Source organism: Crotalus tigris, unplaced genomic scaffold (assembly GCF_016545835.1).
Source record: "Crotalus tigris isolate CLP2741 ecotype Arizona unplaced genomic scaffold, ASM1654583v1 scf7180000024426.592134, whole genome shotgun sequence".
Taxonomy (NCBI): domain Eukaryota; kingdom Metazoa; phylum Chordata; class Lepidosauria; order Squamata; family Viperidae; genus Crotalus; species Crotalus tigris.
In genome coordinates, this window is record NW_024100593.1 from 486,985 (window position 1) to 504,915 (window position 17,931).

General features: G+C 51.8%; 1 protein-coding gene across 4 annotated transcripts in view; it reads right to left on the reverse strand.

Moving 5' to 3' along the window:
- Window positions 1-442: 442 nt before the first annotated feature.
- The window catches only part of ADCK5 (aarF domain containing kinase 5), a 32,828-nt gene continuing 15,339 nt past the window's right edge, over window positions 443-17,931 (reverse strand). For 3 of the 4 annotated variants that reach the window (XM_039330163.1, XM_039330162.1, XM_039330164.1), the window contains exons 5-15: window positions 15,388-15,588; window positions 14,370-14,510; window positions 13,992-14,105; window positions 12,286-12,417; window positions 10,392-10,475; window positions 9,865-9,946; window positions 7,045-7,123; window positions 6,210-6,301; window positions 4,832-5,090; window positions 3,217-3,333; window positions 443-1,358 (exon numbers count right to left, since the gene is read on the reverse strand). In XM_039330163.1, coding sequence (XP_039186097.1) covers window positions 1,244-1,358; window positions 3,217-3,333; window positions 4,832-5,090; window positions 6,210-6,301; window positions 7,045-7,123; window positions 9,865-9,946; window positions 10,392-10,475; window positions 12,286-12,417; window positions 13,992-14,105; window positions 14,370-14,510; window positions 15,388-15,588 — 1,416 coding nt within the window. In that variant the 3' untranslated portion in view covers window positions 443-1,243. The remainder of the gene's footprint in view (window positions 1,359-3,216; window positions 3,334-4,831; window positions 5,091-6,209; window positions 6,302-7,044; window positions 7,124-9,864; window positions 9,947-10,391; window positions 10,476-12,285; window positions 12,418-13,991; window positions 14,106-14,369; window positions 14,511-15,387; window positions 15,589-17,931) is intronic. The other variant, XM_039330166.1, reaches the window with a different exon arrangement.

The following is a 17,931-nucleotide window of genomic DNA, read 5'->3' on the forward strand; positions in this document are numbered from 1 at the left end:
ACTACCCAGCTCAGAGAGCACCCAGGACCCCCACATTCTTCCTCCTCCTCCTCCCTTCTAGCACTGACGATGTTCCCTAGTTGGGTCATGAAATGTCTGTAAGGAAACCACCCAGCTCAGAGAGCACCAAGGACTCCACAGTCCTCCTCTTCCTCCTCCTCCCCACAAACTCTACGCCCTTCTAGCACAGATAATGTTCCCTAGTTGGGTCATGAAACGTCTGCAAGAAAACCACCCAGTTCAGAGAGCACCAAGGACCCCATACTACTACTACTCCTCCCTGCAAACCCTTCTTCCACTGACGATGTTCCCTAGTTGGGTCATGAACGTCTGCAAAGAAACCACCCAGCTCAGAGGGCACCAGGGACCCCCCCCCCACTTCAACCCTTGTGCTACAGAGATTCTCCTTTGTTGGGTCGTTGCAGGAAAGCAGGCCAGGAAGAACTTTTAAGCTTTTTTAATGCAGCTACAACAGGAAACCTTCCTCGTCCGGTGGGACTCAGGAGCCTAGCTAGGTCCACAGTTGAGCCAGCGTTACCACTCCGGATAGCTGTGGGGGGGGGGCACATGGTTGATCCCCCAACACCCACCCCTCCGCTCCGATTATTGCACCCCTTGCTCCCCATGCATCGGCCTGGGGCCCTTCCGAGCGTCCCAAGGATCCCACCTTTAGCCCAACCGCTGCCTCTCGCCATCCCCTACAGCAGGGGTCTTCCAACTTGGCCCTTGGATGACTTGTGGACTTCAACTCCCAGAATTCCTCAGCCAGGCACTGAATTCTGGGCTCCTTTTGGGGGGGGCAGGTTCTTATGCAGGGGTCTTCAAACACGTGCCTGACTGAGGGATTCTGGGAGTTGAAGTCCACAAGTCATCCAAGGGCCACGTTGGAAGACCCCAGAACAAAACGAGGAGTGGGCTCCAGAGAAACAACACCCCCCCTTCTCCATGGATTTGGAAAGAAAAGAGACAACCCACCCCACCCCCCAGCTACTTAAACAGCAGGACGGTTTCTGGCTGGTTCTTTTAAGTTAAATATGGCGAGTTGCCCCTTATTCAAGTTTCTGAACTAATTAAAAAAAAAAAACCCTCCAGTCAGGCTCTGCTCCAGGAAGAGGGGGGGGGCTTCCTCAAATGTCCCCCCGCTTCGCCGTGCAGAGCCAAGTATTGGTTCCTTGTCGGTGGGGCAAGGCCGCCCTGTGCTTGCCCAGCTGGGCACCCGGGCATTTTCCGGGCTTTTCCAGGATCAGGCCTGGAGTAGGTCATAGAGTTCCGCTTGCTCATCGCTGGTCTTCAAGAAGCCGACGTAAACCAGGAGTTGCAGCAAGGACCTGGTTAGCTTCATGGAGGTGACCTGGATCCTGGGGAGGGGGGGGGAGAGAAGAGAGTGGGTGGGTGGAGGCACTTAATAGTTTGGCAAAGAAGGGGGGGGCGGAGTTAAAAGGGCAGGAGACCCACCCCCATTTTGGCACATGCAGAACTGTCCTCGGCTTGTTTACTTCACTGAGTAGAGTCACCACCAGACCCAGAAACCTACTTCCCACCCAGTTACAAGCAGTCCTCCATTTACAACGGTTCCTATATGGCGACTGTTCAGAGTTACGACGTCACTGGGAAAAGGGACCTGGGACCGTTTTTCCCCACTTAACGACCGTCATCGCCGCATCCCCCCCCCAGGGTCAACGTGATCAAAATTTGGACGCTTGGCAACAGACTCCTGTTTACAACGGTTAGGCGGCGTCCCGGTTGTGTGTGTATATATGTGTGCGTGTCACGTGATCCCATCTGGCGAGCAATGGAGGAAGCCGGTTTTGCTTCCCAGCCATCTTGACGAATGCGATTCGCTGAGCAGCTGGGGCGAGAAAGGCCATAAAGCGGGGCAAACCAATGTCTTCACCCATGTCTCACTTAACGATGGAGATTTGGGTTCGGCTCCAGTCGTAAGTAGAGGACTATCTGCCCTGAAGGACCAACCTCTCTCCACCACCACCACGGTAAGATGACCAGGTTTTGGGCCGCTCTGCAACCATCCACATTTTAATTTAATTTTTTTTAATTGATTAAACTTATATATAGTACCAGCCATCTCACTGTTTGGGGTGACTCTCTAGAGCAGGGCTTTTCAACCAGTGGTACGGGTACCACCTGTGGTCCATGGGCACCTGGCAGGTGGTACGCGAGCATCCTAGAAAAGGGGTAGCGGGGGAGGGGAATGAGCTGAACCGGTGGCAGCACCGCACAAGCCTGAGCGAGAGACGGCTGGAGCTGCAGGGCTGTCCGGGCTCAGCGGAAGCGCCAGGATCAGTGCCAGGCTCCAGCTGGAGCTCTGCGCTGATCCTGTGCTTATGCTGAGTCCAGAAGCACCAATCAGCTGGAAAGCAGCATTGATCCTGTCGCTTCCGCTGAGTCCAGAAGAAGCGCCGATCAGCTGGAATGTTGCAGCCTCTCCAGGGTCTTGTAATTTACATTCAGATGTTTGGCAACTAATTCATATTTATGACGGTCCCAGTGTCCCAGGGTCATGTGAAGTGACCAAAACCTGCTGCAACCACCCAGCAGACGGGGGGAATAAAAACCAAACACCCCCCCCACCCCACCCTCGCTGCCAATCCTCAACAGAAATGCTCAGAACAATGAAAACCTCGGACAGGAGGAAGAGCGCGGCCGGGCGGGCAGGCAGGTGTCTTGCTCAGCTGTGGCTTGGGGGGCACTTTTTTCAGTGCCATTGTAATTTCAAACAGTCACTAAGCGAACTGTTGTAAGTTGAGGACTACCTGTACTTTATCATTTTCCTTTTTTTTTTTTGGTCATCAAGTTTTTGACACCTTGCTAGGCGACTGGTGGTCCTCGGATGTTTGCCATATCCTAAAAGTGGCACAATGGGTGGAAAGGTTGAAAAGCCCTGCTCTAGAGCAGCGGTGTCCAAACTTGAAGACCCGTGGACTTCAACTCCCAGAATTCCCCAGCCAGCATTCGCTGGCTGGGGAATTCTGGGAGTTGAAGTCCACGGGTCTTCAAGTGGCCTAGTTGGGACACACACCCCTTGCTCTGGGCAGCCTCTTACGGCAGCACCCCTCAATCAACCGGTTGCAATTTATGAGATCCAATGACAGCTTAACTTAATGACAGCTGTGAAGTGTGTCCTAACTCGCTTTTCGACTCCTCGCACCGGACTGTGCTTGACCGGCTCCGTTAGGGCTACCTGTCTTTTCCCCTTACCTGAGAGTGAACTCGAACACAAGGCTGTCCCAAAAAGCACGGACCCACCGGACAAGGAAGAAGCTGGACAGGACGCCGGACTTCTGGCTGACCGTGCGGCTCCAGCATTTCACCGCGCTGAAGGAAGGAGGGAAATAGACAGACATAGGGTCTCCCATTTGAGCAGGGGGCTGGACTAGAAGACCTCCCGGGTCCCTTCCAGCTCTATTCCGATTGAACCACTCTCTGAAATGGTAGCGCGTCGCCTGCTTGAGCAGGGGGTTGGACTAGAAGACCTCCAGGGTCCCTTCCCAACTCTGCTATTCTGTTAATGAACCAGTGGAACGGAAGTTGCCTTCGGAATTTGTGGGTGCTCCATTTTCAAGACGAGATGGGGGAACCCTTTGTCTGGAATGGTAAAGGGTCTCCAGCTTGAAAAGGGGGGGTTGGACTAGAAGACCTCCAGGGTCCCTCATTCTGTTCTGTGGGAACACTGTGTCCAGGGGAGCCGGGCAATCACAGCCTCCCCCCCCCCACTCTTTTCTCTGGCCTCTTTGCCCCTTCTTCCCACCGAGATAGGAGCAGATTTCAACCAAACTTCCCAGGCTCACCCTACGGGATCCATCTTGTGGCCCCCAGCCCCCCCTCCCAGGGATTCCTAGGGGCCCTCGCTGCCCCAAACTGCACCCCCTCTCCATCTCAGAGCAGAGATGGCTGGCTCTAAGTGCAATCCAAATTGCTCCCCCAAATGCTGGGCAAATGCTCCCCCAGCCAGATAACTTGTCATTCTATTTAAGTTCTTGAAGGTGGCCCAGGAGTCACTTCGCCAAGGATGTGGCATCTGCTAATAATAACCAAGATCCTCTCAAATAAATAAAAGTTTTGCGAAACTTGAGAACAGTATTTCTCAACATTCTGAAGATGGGTGGAGGTCAACTCCCAGAATCCCTCAGCCAGCTTCCTGCTTAAAGATGGGTGGACATCAACTCCCAGAATTCCGCAGCCAGCGAGGACTGACCAACATTCAAACAAGAACAGATGTGGCTAGACCAGTGGTTCTCAACCTGTGGGTCGGGACCCCATTTGGGGTCGAATGACCATTTCACAGGGGTCGCCAAACAATGCAGTCCGCCATTTTTTCCCCCTTTTCCTTAGCTGTGCTAATCCCTTTTATTCTATTGGCTTTTGAGAAGCCAATAGAAGAGACTCTCTTGAATAGAGTCCAATTCTATTGGCTTTCAAAAGCCAATAGGAATTGTCCAGGCTGTCTCTGCCCTGCTGAGCCCGCCAAAAGTCCCATTCTGCAAACGGTGCTGCACCAGTTGAGTAGTCCTCGACTTACGACCGGTTGAGTAGTCCTCGACTTACGACCGGTTGGGGGGTCGCGGCATTAAAAAGGTTGAGAACCACTGGGCTAGACTATCACATAGTTGTAACTTTCTTAATAGAGAAGCAGCTGTCTTAATAGACGGTGGGAATGTGGTCGATGTCATAGATCTTGACTTCAGCCAAGTGGACAAAAATAGCTTCCCAAGTGAAAAAAAATAAATAAATAGCCAGCTGGGGAATTCTGGGAGATGAAGTCCACCTATCTTATTGAGAAAGGCGGCTTCTGCCTGCTGCTCGGGGCTCCCACCTTCTGGCCATGAGGTAGTAGCGATCCACGGGCGCCCCCAGGGCCAGGTTGATGCTCCGCACGGTGTTGATGTTCCGGAAGACGAGCAGCATGGAGCGGGGCAGGTCCCTCAGCACCCGCATGATGCAGTCGAAGTGGTGCTTAGCCATGTCGCGCATGTAGGCGCTCTCCGCTGGGTTCAGGACGTTGGACATGGCCAGCTCCGCCATGTTGATGGGCCGCTGGAGCAGCATCTCGCAGAAGAGGAAGTAATCCTGGGCTGGGGCAGGGGGGAGGGAGAAAGGGGCAGTCAGGAATGGAGACACACACACCCCCGGTCACCAGGCCAGAAAGGAATTGAGGGGCAACTGGAAATGGGTTGCAAGCGAGGGGTCCTGGGTGCTCTGAGCCTGGGGTTTTTCTTGCAGACGTTTCACTGCCTGCGTAGGTAACATCATCAGTGCTAGAAGGGAGAAGGATTTGCGAGGAGGAGGAGGAGGAGGAGGAGGAGGAAGAAGAAGAGGAGGAAGAGGAGAACTGCGGAGTCTGTGGTGTTCTCTGAGCCTGGGGTTTTTCTTGCAGACGTTTCACTGCCTGCGTAGGTAACATCATCAGTGCTAGAAGGGAGTAGGATTTAGGAGGAGGAGGAGGAGGAGGAGGAGGAGGAGAACTCTGGGGTCCTTGGTGTTTTTTGAGCCTGGTGGTTTTCTTGCAGATGATTCATGAACGAACTAGGTAACATCATCAGTACTTGAAGGGAGAGAGGTTTTGGAGGAGGGGGGAGGGGGAAGGGGAGGGGGAGGGGGAGGGGGAGGAGGACTACAGCATCCTCAGTGCTTGGTTTGATTTCTTGCAGACCTTTCATTACCATAATAGGTAATATCAGTGTTAGAAAGGAGTGTTAGAAGCAAACACCCCTCCCTTCTAGCACTGATCATGTTCCCTAGTTGGGTCATGAAACGTCTGCAAGAAAATGACCCAGCTCAGAGAGCAACAAGGATCCATAGTCGTCGTCGTCCTCCTCCTCCTCCTCCTCCTCCTCCCTTCTAGCACTGATCATGTTCCCTGGTTGGGTCACGAAACGTCTGCAAGGAAACCGCCCAGCTCAGAGCGCACCAGGGACCCCCCCACACACAAACTTCAATCCCGAGCTACAAAGATTCTCCTTTATGCCTTGCAAGCAGGACAACCAATTCGGAAGTGCTGATTCTTGCCCCCCCCCCCATCCCAATTCCCCCAGAACAGAGGGATCCTCTCCTCCTGGGCAAAGCCATTTCTGGAGGCATCGCAAGAAAGCCAGCCGGATCTCCCCCCTCCCCCGACGGGATCCACCCGACGCCTCTTCCCCAACCAACCCCAATGAATCCCCCTTTTACAGACGTCCCAGCCCCCTCCTCACCTTTGACGCCCAGTTGCTGGGAGTAGAGTCGCATGGAGCAGTCGTCCCGCAGGATGAGAGCGCGCCAGAGCTTGCACAAAGCTCCTCGTTCCCTGGGGGGGGGGGGAGAGAGCACAGAGAAGAGCTGTCGGCCGGGGGAGGGAAGGAGGCGACGCAGCTGCAGACCCTCGGGGGTCCAGGAGGCAGCTGCAGGTTGTCCTCAAGTTATGACGGCCGTTGGGAGCGGAATATCCCACTCCCCTCCAAGGCTGACGCAGTCTTAAAGCGCGATGCCAGGCGACCACGTTCCTGAGCAATGGCAATCCCTGCAGACCCCGTTGCCCTTGTTCGGGGCCACCCCCTCACAATTTGGCAGGACGTTGTTGCCAGTCTCCCGTGGACGGCAAGCATCCTGGCCGGCAGGTAAGCCCAGATACGACCACCAGCACGGAATTCGCTAAGCAAGACAGTGTTTGAGTTGCGTTTTGCCCCGTTTTTCTCGCCACGGTTACTAACTTAGTGACTACGTAAACCCGGCTTCCCCGTTGACTCTACTTGCCAGGTCACAAAAGGGGATCACCTGATTCCGGGACACAGCAACCGTCATAAAGGTGAGCCAGTGGCCAAGCGTCCGAATTTTGACCACGTGGGATGCTGCAACCGTCATTAAGTGTGAAAAACGGATGTAAGTCTCCTTTTTCAGTGCCGTTGCTACTTCAAACAGTCACTAAGTGAACCGTTGTCGGTGGGAGACAGCCTGAGGTTGCTACTCAGGGGGTGCTTGTACACCAAAGGGGAGGCTCCTGACACACACACACACACACACACACAAACACACACACACACCGATCCTTACTTCTCACGAAGGACCTCGTACAGGCCGTGATCCAGGAGAACCAGCTGCGCTTTGCCGTCTGGGCCCTTCTGCACCAACACTGCAAGACAGGAATGAGGAACGAGGGGGGGGGTGAGGGCAGCCCAATGCAGTCCTGTCTGGAGATGAAGCATTCTCCTCGCCAATTCCCCCCCCCCCAGAATTCCCTTTAAAGCCCGCCCAGCTCCCCATCCATCCGGGCTTTTTGGTCTGGTTCTGTGTAATGTCAACGCTGCTAACATTGGATGTTCTTGCTTTGGCAACAGATGGAGATGCAGCCATTTTCCTTTTTATGTTTTACTCTTAGAATTAAAGGATACTGGGGGGGGGAGTAGGAGGAATGTGCATGGGAGTTTAGTTAGACATAACAATACTGTAACTAGGGTGAGAACCAAGGTTTTTTTGAAATAAGAGATGGTAAGAAATGGCGGGTTGCAGAACTGGAGGGAAAGCCTGCATTTCAAACTAGTTGGAGAATATGATTTATGACTATTAATTAGAGGAGGGAATTGTGTTTTGATACTATGTGCTCAGGGGAGGGGAATTCAGATTTTGGCTTGGCCTATGTACGAGCCGATGCCATGCTGCTCGAATAAAGATTCCTTAAGGTAAACAATGCCTCAAAGTTCTTTGAAGAGTTTCATCTGTCAGAACAAGGACATGTAAAGCCGAGCAAACTGCCTCTGTGCAGGGTCCCCCCAAGAGGCAGCTGTAGCTGCTTCTCCATCCCTTCGCTTCCCACAGTCAACAGCTCGAGAATCCAAATGAAACCCCAGGTTCGTTCCGTTTCCAAAAAGCTTACGTTTTATGGAATACACTGCGTGGTTTTGTCGAAGCAAAACTAACTCTCGGGTTCCCAAAACCCCAATTTGTAGACGGAAACGATAGTTTTGCCAGCCAAAACCCCCAACGTCTTACGTAATCCGTATCAACAAGTTCACTTGGTGATGGGAACCATCCGCTTCAAATCCACACACCTGTTCTGGTGTCCTTGAAAGGGTTTCAGGCTCTCACAGGCTGAATCAAAGAGGTTTCGTTTCTCCATCTCCCCACTTGAAAGCAACACCTCCCACCCCCTTGATCTAAAGGTGAGTTGAAATGCAGAGGCAGTGGCAGCCAAAGTTTCATCCTTGACCTCTGCTCTGTTTCGTTTTTCTTTCAATGCTGACCTCCCCCCCCCCAGATGTTCTGGCAGTGAGGGGGGTGCAGTCATGAGGAATCTGAGAATCTGCTTGAACAGAGTGAGTGGTCCTTGGTGCTCTCCACGCTGGGTGGTTTTCTTGCAGACGTTTCATGACCCAACTAGGTAACATCATCAGTGCTAGAAGGGTGTGGGGTCTGCAGAGAGGAGGAGGAGGAGGAGGAGGAGGAGGAGGGGGAGGAGGAGGAGGAGGAGGAGGACGACGACGACAATGACGACTGTGGAATCTTTGATGCTCTCCGAGCTTGGTGCTTTTCTTCGTGATTCAACTAGATGACATCACCATGATTATGATGATGAACCTCATCCCCCCCTTTAGCACTGATGATGTTATTTAGTTGGGTCATGAAACGTCTGCAAGGAAACCGCCAAGCTCAAAGAGCACCAAGGACCCCACAGTCCGTCCTTCCTTCCTTCCTTCCTTCCTTCCTTCCTTCCTTCCTTCCTTCCTTCCTTCCTTCCTTCCTTCCTCCCCCTCCTCCCTTCTAGCACTGATGATGTTCCCTAGTTGGGTCATGAAACGTCTGCAGGAAACCACCCAGCTCAGAGAGCACCAAGGAGCCCTCATTTCAAGGCTGAGCGACACAGATTCTCCTTTATTGGAAAGCGAGTCTCTGCATTCAGCCTGGCCAGTCCACACAAGCGTCTCCATCAGAGTGCCCGGATTCACACACCAAACCAATGACGATCCTGCCAGCTGACCTGATCCCCCAACTGGCTCCCCACCTCCCAGCTCCACTGGGGGTCGGAGCCTCCGCTGGCGCAGCCCACGGCTTCCCATTCAGCCTTTGGGGCTTTGATTCCTTGGCTCTAAATATAAATGGGGCACCGTATCCTCCCCCCAGAGCGACAGTGAGGTCCCACGTCCAACTGTACCTCCCATCGCGACCGACGGTAAGCTGAGGGCATCTAGGGGTCCAGCTTCTGACTTTTTTTTCCTATAAACAATGCTGGTTTAACGGTTAGATGGCCAAGGCAAGGGTATTTGGACCTAGTTCATTTAGCATTCGTATTTTATTGAGTCTTTTTAATCTATTCTAGGGGAAATGTTGATAGATAGATAGATAGATAGATAGATAGATAGATAGATAGATAGATAGATAGATAGATAGATAGATAGAAATGGAGATAGGGAGAGATAGATATGGATAGATAGATAGATAGATAGATAGATAGATAGATAGATAGATAGATAGATAGATAGATAGGGAGAGATAGATATGGAGAGATAGATAGATAGATAGATAGATAGATAGATAGATAGATAGATAGATAGATAGATAGATAGATAGATAGAGAGAGAGAGAGATATGGAGAGATAGATATGGAGAGATAGATAGATAGATAGATAGATAGATAGATAGAGAGAGAGAGAGAGAGAGAGAGAGAGAGAGAGATGGAGATATATATGGAGATAGATAGATAGATAGATAGATAGATAGATAGATAGAGATAGATAGATATGGAGAGATAAATATGGAGAGATAGATAGATAGACAGACAGATAGATAGATAGATAGATAGATATTGCAAGTCCATGTATGATATGCCATAGGCTAAATAACATAAATAAATCCTTGGTTCTCGACAGTCTCTCCTACCGTTTCCGGGGTGAGGGTCTGCATGGATGAATCCGGTGAAGAAGATCTGCTCGGCAAACACCTTGATCAGCTTCTCCGCTGCCTGGAGGGAGGGGGGGAGGGAGAGAGAGGGGGGGGGGTCTCTGAAAGGGGAGAAAGCAAAGGCCGTGGCTTTGCTCAGAGACAGACTCTCCCTCACAAGGCAGGTCTCCTTGGGGCTCTCTGAGCTGGGCGGTTCTCCTGCAGATGTTTCATGACCCAGCTAGGGAACATCATCAGTACTAGAAGAGAGTGGGGTTTGTGGAGAGAAGAGGAGGAGGAGGAGGACTGTGGGGTCCCTTGGTTGCCTTCTTTGCAGACATTTCACAACCCAACTAGGGAACATCATCAGGGCTGGCTAGGAGAGAAGCTGCGCAAGGCCCCCCAAAGGACTCATCCCAGCCGATGATCCCCAACCAAAGCAATCAGCTTCCCGGCGGCAGGCATGATCCAATGGCGACGCCCGACCTTCTATGCCCCTCCCCCAGATCCCCCCCCCCGAGACTCACGTCCTTGGGGCTCAAGCCCTGCCTCAGGAGCCCCTCCAGGTCGTTAATTTTGCAGGCTTCGTAGAAATCGGCAGTCAGGACCCGCTAAGCACGGGGAGAGAAGGGAAGGGAGGTTAGGAAAGGCTGCGGTACAGGAGCTTCCGTAGCACTGCGGTCAATGGGAAAGTCGTCCAGGTGGATCAATGCCACATGTGAGCAGAAGCCCCAGGCCCCAAATGTCCAAATGGCCCCACAGCCTCAGAGCTGTGTCAAATACAATCAGCCTTTGACTTAACGACCCCTTGCTTAGCGTCCGTTTGAGGTCCTGATGGATGTACAGGGGGAGGTACCTATGACCCAGATCTGAACTGTTTGCATGGATAGGGTAGGATAGGATAGGATAGGGAATAGAATAATAATAGAATAGAAAGTAGAATGGAATGGAATGGAATGAGAAATAAGAATAGAATAGAATAGAATAGAATAGAATAGAATAGAATAGAATAGAATAGAATAGAATAGAATAGAATAGAATAGAGGAAAGAATAGAATAGAATAGAATAGAATAGAATAGAATAGAATAGAATAGAATAGAATAGAATAGAATAGAATAGAAGAATTAATAGAATAGAATAGAATAGAATAGAATAGAATAGAATAGAATAGAATAGAATAGAATAGAATAGAGGAATGAATAGAATAGAATGGAATGGATTGGAGTGGACTGGAGTGGAATGGAATAGAATAGAATAGAATAGAAAATATGGAATGGAATGGAGTGGAACAACTGCAGTGATTCACTTAAGAACGGAAGCAGTGAATGCTCCAACACTGGAAGTCTTTAAGAAGAGACTGGACAGCCATTTGTCTGAAAGGGTATATAGGCTTTCCTGCCTGAGTAGGGGGTTGGACTAGATGACCTCCAAGGTCCCTTCCAACTTTATGATGATGATGATGATGGATCATCGCACAGTCAGCCAGATGTTCAGACTGGATTTGGCATTTTATTTACCTATCATCATCATCTTCTTCTTCTTCTTCCTCCTCTTCTTCTTCTTCTAATTATAATTATAATATTACTATAAGCTGCTATTAAGCCTAAGGCAGGACTTGAACTCACGACCTCCCTCCTATCTAGCCTGATGCTTTAACCCCTGACTGAGCTCAACGGTAAGAGGGCCAAAAACACAATTCCAGCTTCCAATTTCAACGCAGCCCCCACCCACCCCAATGCTGCCCCCTTCCTTCCTCTGGGAGGGGAACGAAGGCCCTGGACCCGAACCCAGGGCAGCTTCCAAATCCATTTGCGTCACTCAAAAGGCGTCTCTGGGAACATCGCCCTGTTTCTCCATCAGATGCTGGGACATTAGGCAACCCTCTGCGCAACGCCTGTCCTTCGCCAGATGTTGACTTTCCCTCCCTATAACCCCAGTTAACATCCAAGGGAAGTCTTTGATGGACGACGGATGATGAATCAGACGGGAGGTGGCTGCCTTGACAGGCGGACGTGCCTTTAGTGATCACTGAAAGTTTGTAACAGGACTGAAAAAAAAAGGGAATTACGGCCATTTTGTTTTCACACTTGTGACGCAGGCAGCATCCCTGTGATCACATGATCAAAATACGGACCCTTGGCCACCAGCATGGATTTACGAGAGTGGTTAATTTCCTGGGGGGGGGTTCCACATGATCACCATTTACAACCTTCCCGGGGGGGGGGGAACTTGCCTTGCTTAGCGACATAAATTTGGGGGGCTGGGGAATCCTGTGAGTTGGAAGTCCACGAGTCTTTCTTAAAAGCGGCCCAAATGTTGGAGACACCCCCCCTCCCGCCCCCGCCCTGAAAGAAAGACCACCCGTTTTGGCAGGAAAGAGCCCGGCGCTGGACCCCCTTCGAAGGGGGCAGCAGACCCACCTTGCTGCTTTTGTCCCGGTGAACGCGAGGAACCACCACAAAATGGAAGTGCTTCAGCTCCTGGGCACAACGTTCGCCGTTGCGACCTTCGATCTCAAAGTCCAGCTCTTGGGCCAGGGTCCCCTTCAGGTCCTGGAAGGGGATGGGGAGGAGAGAAAGCGGGGACGGAGGGAGGGAGGGAGGGAGGTCAGGGTGCCAAACACTGCTGGGTACCACCCAGAGACCCCTAAGCTAGGAATGGAGACACCGCGTCCGTTCCTGGCGCATTTTGCAAACCGAGAGTGCTGGGCTATGGGGAAGACAACTGGCAGCCGAACGGGCTTGGGGTTTCCACCAGAGGGAAGTGAAGAGAAGTGGGTTGGGCTAGAAGACCTCCAAGGTCCCTTCCAGCCCTATCAGTCTGTGATTCCTTTGGCAAAGGGGCATGGACGCTCATGGGGGAGATCCGGAGCCTGTTCAGGAGCAGCCAGGCTGAATCAGGGATGTCCTAGTCCAGGGATAGGCCGCCTTGGCTCTTTTATGACTGGTGGACTTCAACTCCCAGAATTCCTGAGCCAGCCGTGCTGAGGGGAAAGGGAGAGGTTTCCAAGCTGAGCCATGCTGGCTCAGGAATTCTGGGAGTTGAAGTCCATGAGTCATGAGGGGGGGCATAGTTCCCCCATGCTGGCTGAGGAATTCTGGGAGTTGAAGTCCATGAGTCATGAAGGGGCCATAGTTCCCCCATGCTGGCTCAGGAATTCTGGGAGTTGAAGTCCATGAGTTATAAAAGGGCCAAGTTTGAAGACTCCTGTCTTAAATCTAACAAACAATATGGAGGCTGGCTGAGGAACTCGGGGAGTTGAAGTCCACCAGTCATAAAAGAGCCAAGGTTCCCCACCCCTGGTCTACGGCAGGGGTAGGCAACCTGGGCTCTTTTATGACTGGTGGACTTCAACTCCCAGAATTCCTGAGCCAGCCATGCTGAGGGGAAAGGGAGAGGTTTCCAAGCTGAGCTGTGCTGGCTGAGGAATTCTGGGAGTTGAAGTCCATGAGTCATGAAGGGGCCATAGTTCCCCCATGCTGGCTCAGGAATTCTGGGAGTTGAAATCCATGAGTCACAAAGCGGTCTAGGCCTAGACCAGGGTAGGCAACCTGGGCTCTTTGATGACTTATGGACTTCAACTCCCAGAATTCCTGAGCCAGCCATGCTGAGGGGAAAGGGACAGGTTTCCAAGCTGAGCTATGCCGGCTCAGGAATTCTGGGAGTTGAAGTCCACCAGCCATAAAAGACCCAAGGTTGCCTACCCCTGCCCTATCCCAGGATGCTTTAAGACAGGGGTCTTTTGTGACTGGTGGACTTGAACTCCCAGAATTCCTGAGCCATGCTGAGGGAAAAGAGAGAGGTTTCCAAGCTGAGCCACGCTTGCCTGGCTGAGGGATTCTGGGAGTTGAAGTCCACAAGTCATCCAAGGGCCAAGTTTGAAGACCCCTGCCTTAGACCCGCTCCTCACCAATTTTGCCAAAGCTGTTCTGAACAGGCCGCCTTCAGTGTCGGGAGACACAAAGGGTCCTGACTCAGATACGGGGGATCCCCCTTGCCACCAGAGTCGGGTGCCTGGAAGGGCAAGCAAACCAAGGAGTTTGGGGTGCTGCGGGGGGTGTATAGTAGGCGGGTTCGAGAGCAGCTCCCTCAGGTCGGTGGCGAGAGATGCTGGGCCACACGGTACCTGCAAGACCCAGCCGAAGCCAAAACTGGGGTGTATCAGCTCCACGATCCACAGCAGGAACTCCAGGGTGCGGATGTCCCCGTCAAAACGGTCTCTCAGGTCGATGTACTGCACCTGCACAGGGGAGCCAGAGATGGTGACGCACCGCCCGGGGATGGGAGCAGACCCAGAGGAGAGTCGTAGCCCAAAGGACCAGCGCCACTCCTTCCCCACCCCGCAAGAAGCGAGGCCAGACCCCTAGAAGTCAGAAAGGAGAAAGACCACCTGCTGCGCCCGAACTCCCAAGTGATGCTGGGAAGTGTAGTTCAGCCATTCCCGCGCCCCCTCTAGATCCTTCAGGCTGGCACATCCTCGCTTCGCCTGTCCTCCCGGACGCACCTTCACGGCCACCGGGGTGCCGTCGTGAAGCCGTGCCCGGTGCACCTGGGCCAAGCTGGCAGCCGCGATGGGCTGGTAGTCAAACTCCAGGAAGAGCTGGTCCGCTTTGGCGCTGAAATCCTCCAGAAAGAGGTCGTCCACCTGCGGTCCGGAAGGGCCAGGGAGTCAGTGAGAGCCGTGGTCGGAGGGGAGGAGTATGTGATCCAACCCCTCCCTCAGGAAGGAATGGCAAAGAAAGCAGAGCTACAGGCAGTCCGCAACTTGTGATCGGTGTCAGCTGTCACTTTATGCTTGCTGGGCTCTGTTGTTACGCAATGACAGACTGCCATGAACTGCAGGGATGGGGGACGGTTGGGGAATTGGAAGTAGAGGCTGAGCCACCCCAGGACCTGCCTCAAGGTCATCCAGCTGGAAGGAACCTCCTACCAAGCTGAGCCATTATGAAAATACCTGGCATGGACCTGCCACTTTAAGACTTGTGGACTTGTCTTAAAGTGGCCACGGTTGAGGACCCCTGATTTAGAGGGTTAAAGTTAAAGCCAGTCTGAGTTTGTGGCCACTTGCTGAGCAGGTGTTCAAAGTTATGACAGATCTACCAGGAGGCTAAAGGCAGACCTCACCTTACGACCACAACTGAGCCTACGCTAAGGGAGGTAGCGATTGGGATTTGCCCCATTTGGCAACGTTTCTTCCCACTGACTATCTAAATTCCGGCAACAGATTCAAATCTAATCAACGGCGAAAAAAAGGAAACGAAGACATCGCAAGGAACTCTGGGACGTTTTCCCGACGTAGGAACAGAAGCCGCTTCGGTGGCTGCTAGTGGGAAACCGGAAGGGACGTCGCGTTCCTACTAAATCTCAGCTCTCTCCCCCGTTCTTTGGGGCAGACGGTGGGCAACCCAAGGAAGAGCCCCTAAAAGGGAGGAAGACCTGGTGACACCACCCCCTTCCCAGGTCCCTGAGCGCAGCTGCTGCTGAAGTCTGCAGCAGAAGCAGCCCGTAGCTGCCTCACTCACCTCCGTGTATCCCCGCCTGAGCGCCCGGTCCTCCAAGGTGCGCAGCGTGTTGATGTACTCCTGGGGGAGGATGTGGGGGAAGGAACACAGGCCTTGGCCCAGCTTGATGTAGAGGCCCCCGTTTTGAATGGCCCCGAAGACGATGCTCTCGGCCGAGCGCTGGTGACACCTGGACACGGTGGCCACGTACTCCGGGCTGTTCTGACCACAGGGAAGACGGGCGAGGGAGAGCAGGAGGTTAGATCCTTCCCAGACCTGACCTCACGGAAGGTGGCAGCGTGGACGCCTCTACTCCCAAGAATCTCCCCCCACAGGCTATCCTGGGATGACGAGGAATTAAGGGACAGTATCAATTGTGAATACGTACACACACCCCCTCTCTCTTTGCTCACCTGCAGACTCCTGGATGTAAGGTCACGAAAGGACAGCAAGGACAACACCCGATGTCCTAACCCACCCGAGAACATACAATATCTTTAGGGAAACACCCAAATGGGAACCTGTTTAGCAACTTAGTAATAATAATAATAATAATAGTAAAGATGGAAGGGACCTTGGAGGTCATCTAGTCCAACCCCCTGCTCAGGCAGGAAACCCTATACCATTTTGGACAAATGGCTGTCCAGTCTCTTCTTAAAAACTTCCAGTGTTGGAGCATTTACCGCTTTTGGAGGCAGGTTGTTCCACTGGTTAATTGTTCTCACTGTCAGGAAGTTTCTCCTTAGTTCTAGGTTGCTTCTCTCCTTGATTAGTTTCCACCCGTTGCTTCTTGTCCTGCCTTCAGGGGCTTTGGAGAAGAGCTTGACTCCCTCTTCTTTGGGGCAGCCCCTGAGATACTGGAAGGCTGCTATCATGTCCCCCCTTGTCCTTCTCTTCGTTAAACTAGACATCCCCAATTCCAGCAGCTTTTCCTTTATATGTTTTAGCCTCCAGTCCCCTGATCATCTTTGTTGCTCTTCTCTGCACTCTTTCTAGAGTCTCAACATCTTTTCTACATCGTGGTGACCAAAACTGGATGCAGGATTCCAAGTGTGGCCTTACCAAGGCCTTGTAAAGTGGTACTAATACTTCACGTGATGTTGATTCTATCCCTCTGTCAATGCAGCCTAGCACTGTGTTGGCCTTTTTGGCAGCTGCAGCACACGGCTGGCTCCTATTTAAGGGATTGTCCACTAGGACTCCGAGGTCCCTCTCACAGTTCCTACTATTGAGCAAGGTGCCACCTATGCTGTACTTGTGCATTTGGTTTTTCTTGCCTAAATGTAGAACCTTGCTTTTTTCACCATTGAATTTCAACTTCTTTTTCTCCCTTCTTATGTACAGCGTGCCAGACTTACTGGGTGAAATCCTTATCTTATGTGTGTCAGCTTTGCTGGATGGGTTGCTTACATAATCGGGAAGAATAAATACAAGGATTTCTTGTCATTCGGGGCTCCTGTCCATTAGCGGAATAAAAACGTAAAGCTGGAAGGTAACCTCTGGTTTCCTGGATTTCTTTATCAAGCAAAACCTCAGAACCTGCACATCAGGGAGAGTTCTAATCTTCCAGAAGAGTTGCCACCCTCCCCAGCCTGGATTACAAAGGTCTTAATCTTGGGAGGGTTTGCCTCTGGATGTGCAACTGAGGATCAATTTCTCCCCCTCCTCCTCCCCCCCCCTTGCACTGCCTTCCTCTCCTCCCTTTTCTGCACTAAGCAAAGACAGGTGCTCAGACAAATACATCTACCAGGCCATACCCTTTTGGGGTAAGCAAGGACAGAGAAGAGCAACCAAGATGATTAGGGGACCGGAGGCTAAAACATACAAGGAACGGTTGCTGGAATTGGGTATGTCTAGTTTAATGAAGAGAAGGACGAGGGGGGACAGGATAGCAGCCTTCTAGTATCTCAGGGGCTGCCCCAAAGAAGAGGGAGTCAAGCTATTCTCCAAAGCATTTCCTGAAGGCAGGACAAGAAGCAACGGATGGAAACTAATCAAGGGGAGAAGCAACCTGGAACTAAGGAGAAACTTCCTGACAGTGAGAACAATTAACCAGTGGAACTACCTGCCTCCAGAAGCGGTGAATGCTCCAACACTGGAAGTTTTGAAGAAGAGATTGGACAGCCATTTGTCCGAAATGGTGCAGGGTTTCCTGCCTGAGCAGGGGGTTGGACTAGATGACCTCCAAGGTCCCTTCCAACTTTTTTTTATTACTATTATTATGGATCATCGCACAGTCAGCCAGATGTTCAGACTGGATTTGGCAGTTTGTCTACCTATCGAGTCCTTACCCAGGACCTGGGATCGGCAGATGTGGATGTTTGATGGTATTACAGGTATCGTCGCAGGATGGAAGCAGTTCCTAATAAGGCCGCCTTTTGCAATTGACTAATAGCGAATTTGTCAATGCCAATGGTGATCAAGTGGTGCTCCAGTTGTTTTGGGATTGCACCCAAGGCGCCTATGACTACTACTACTACTACTATTATTATTATTATTATTATTATTTCTCCTCCTCCTCCTCCTCCTGCAGGGCAATGAAACTGCTGACATCGCGCAAGATAG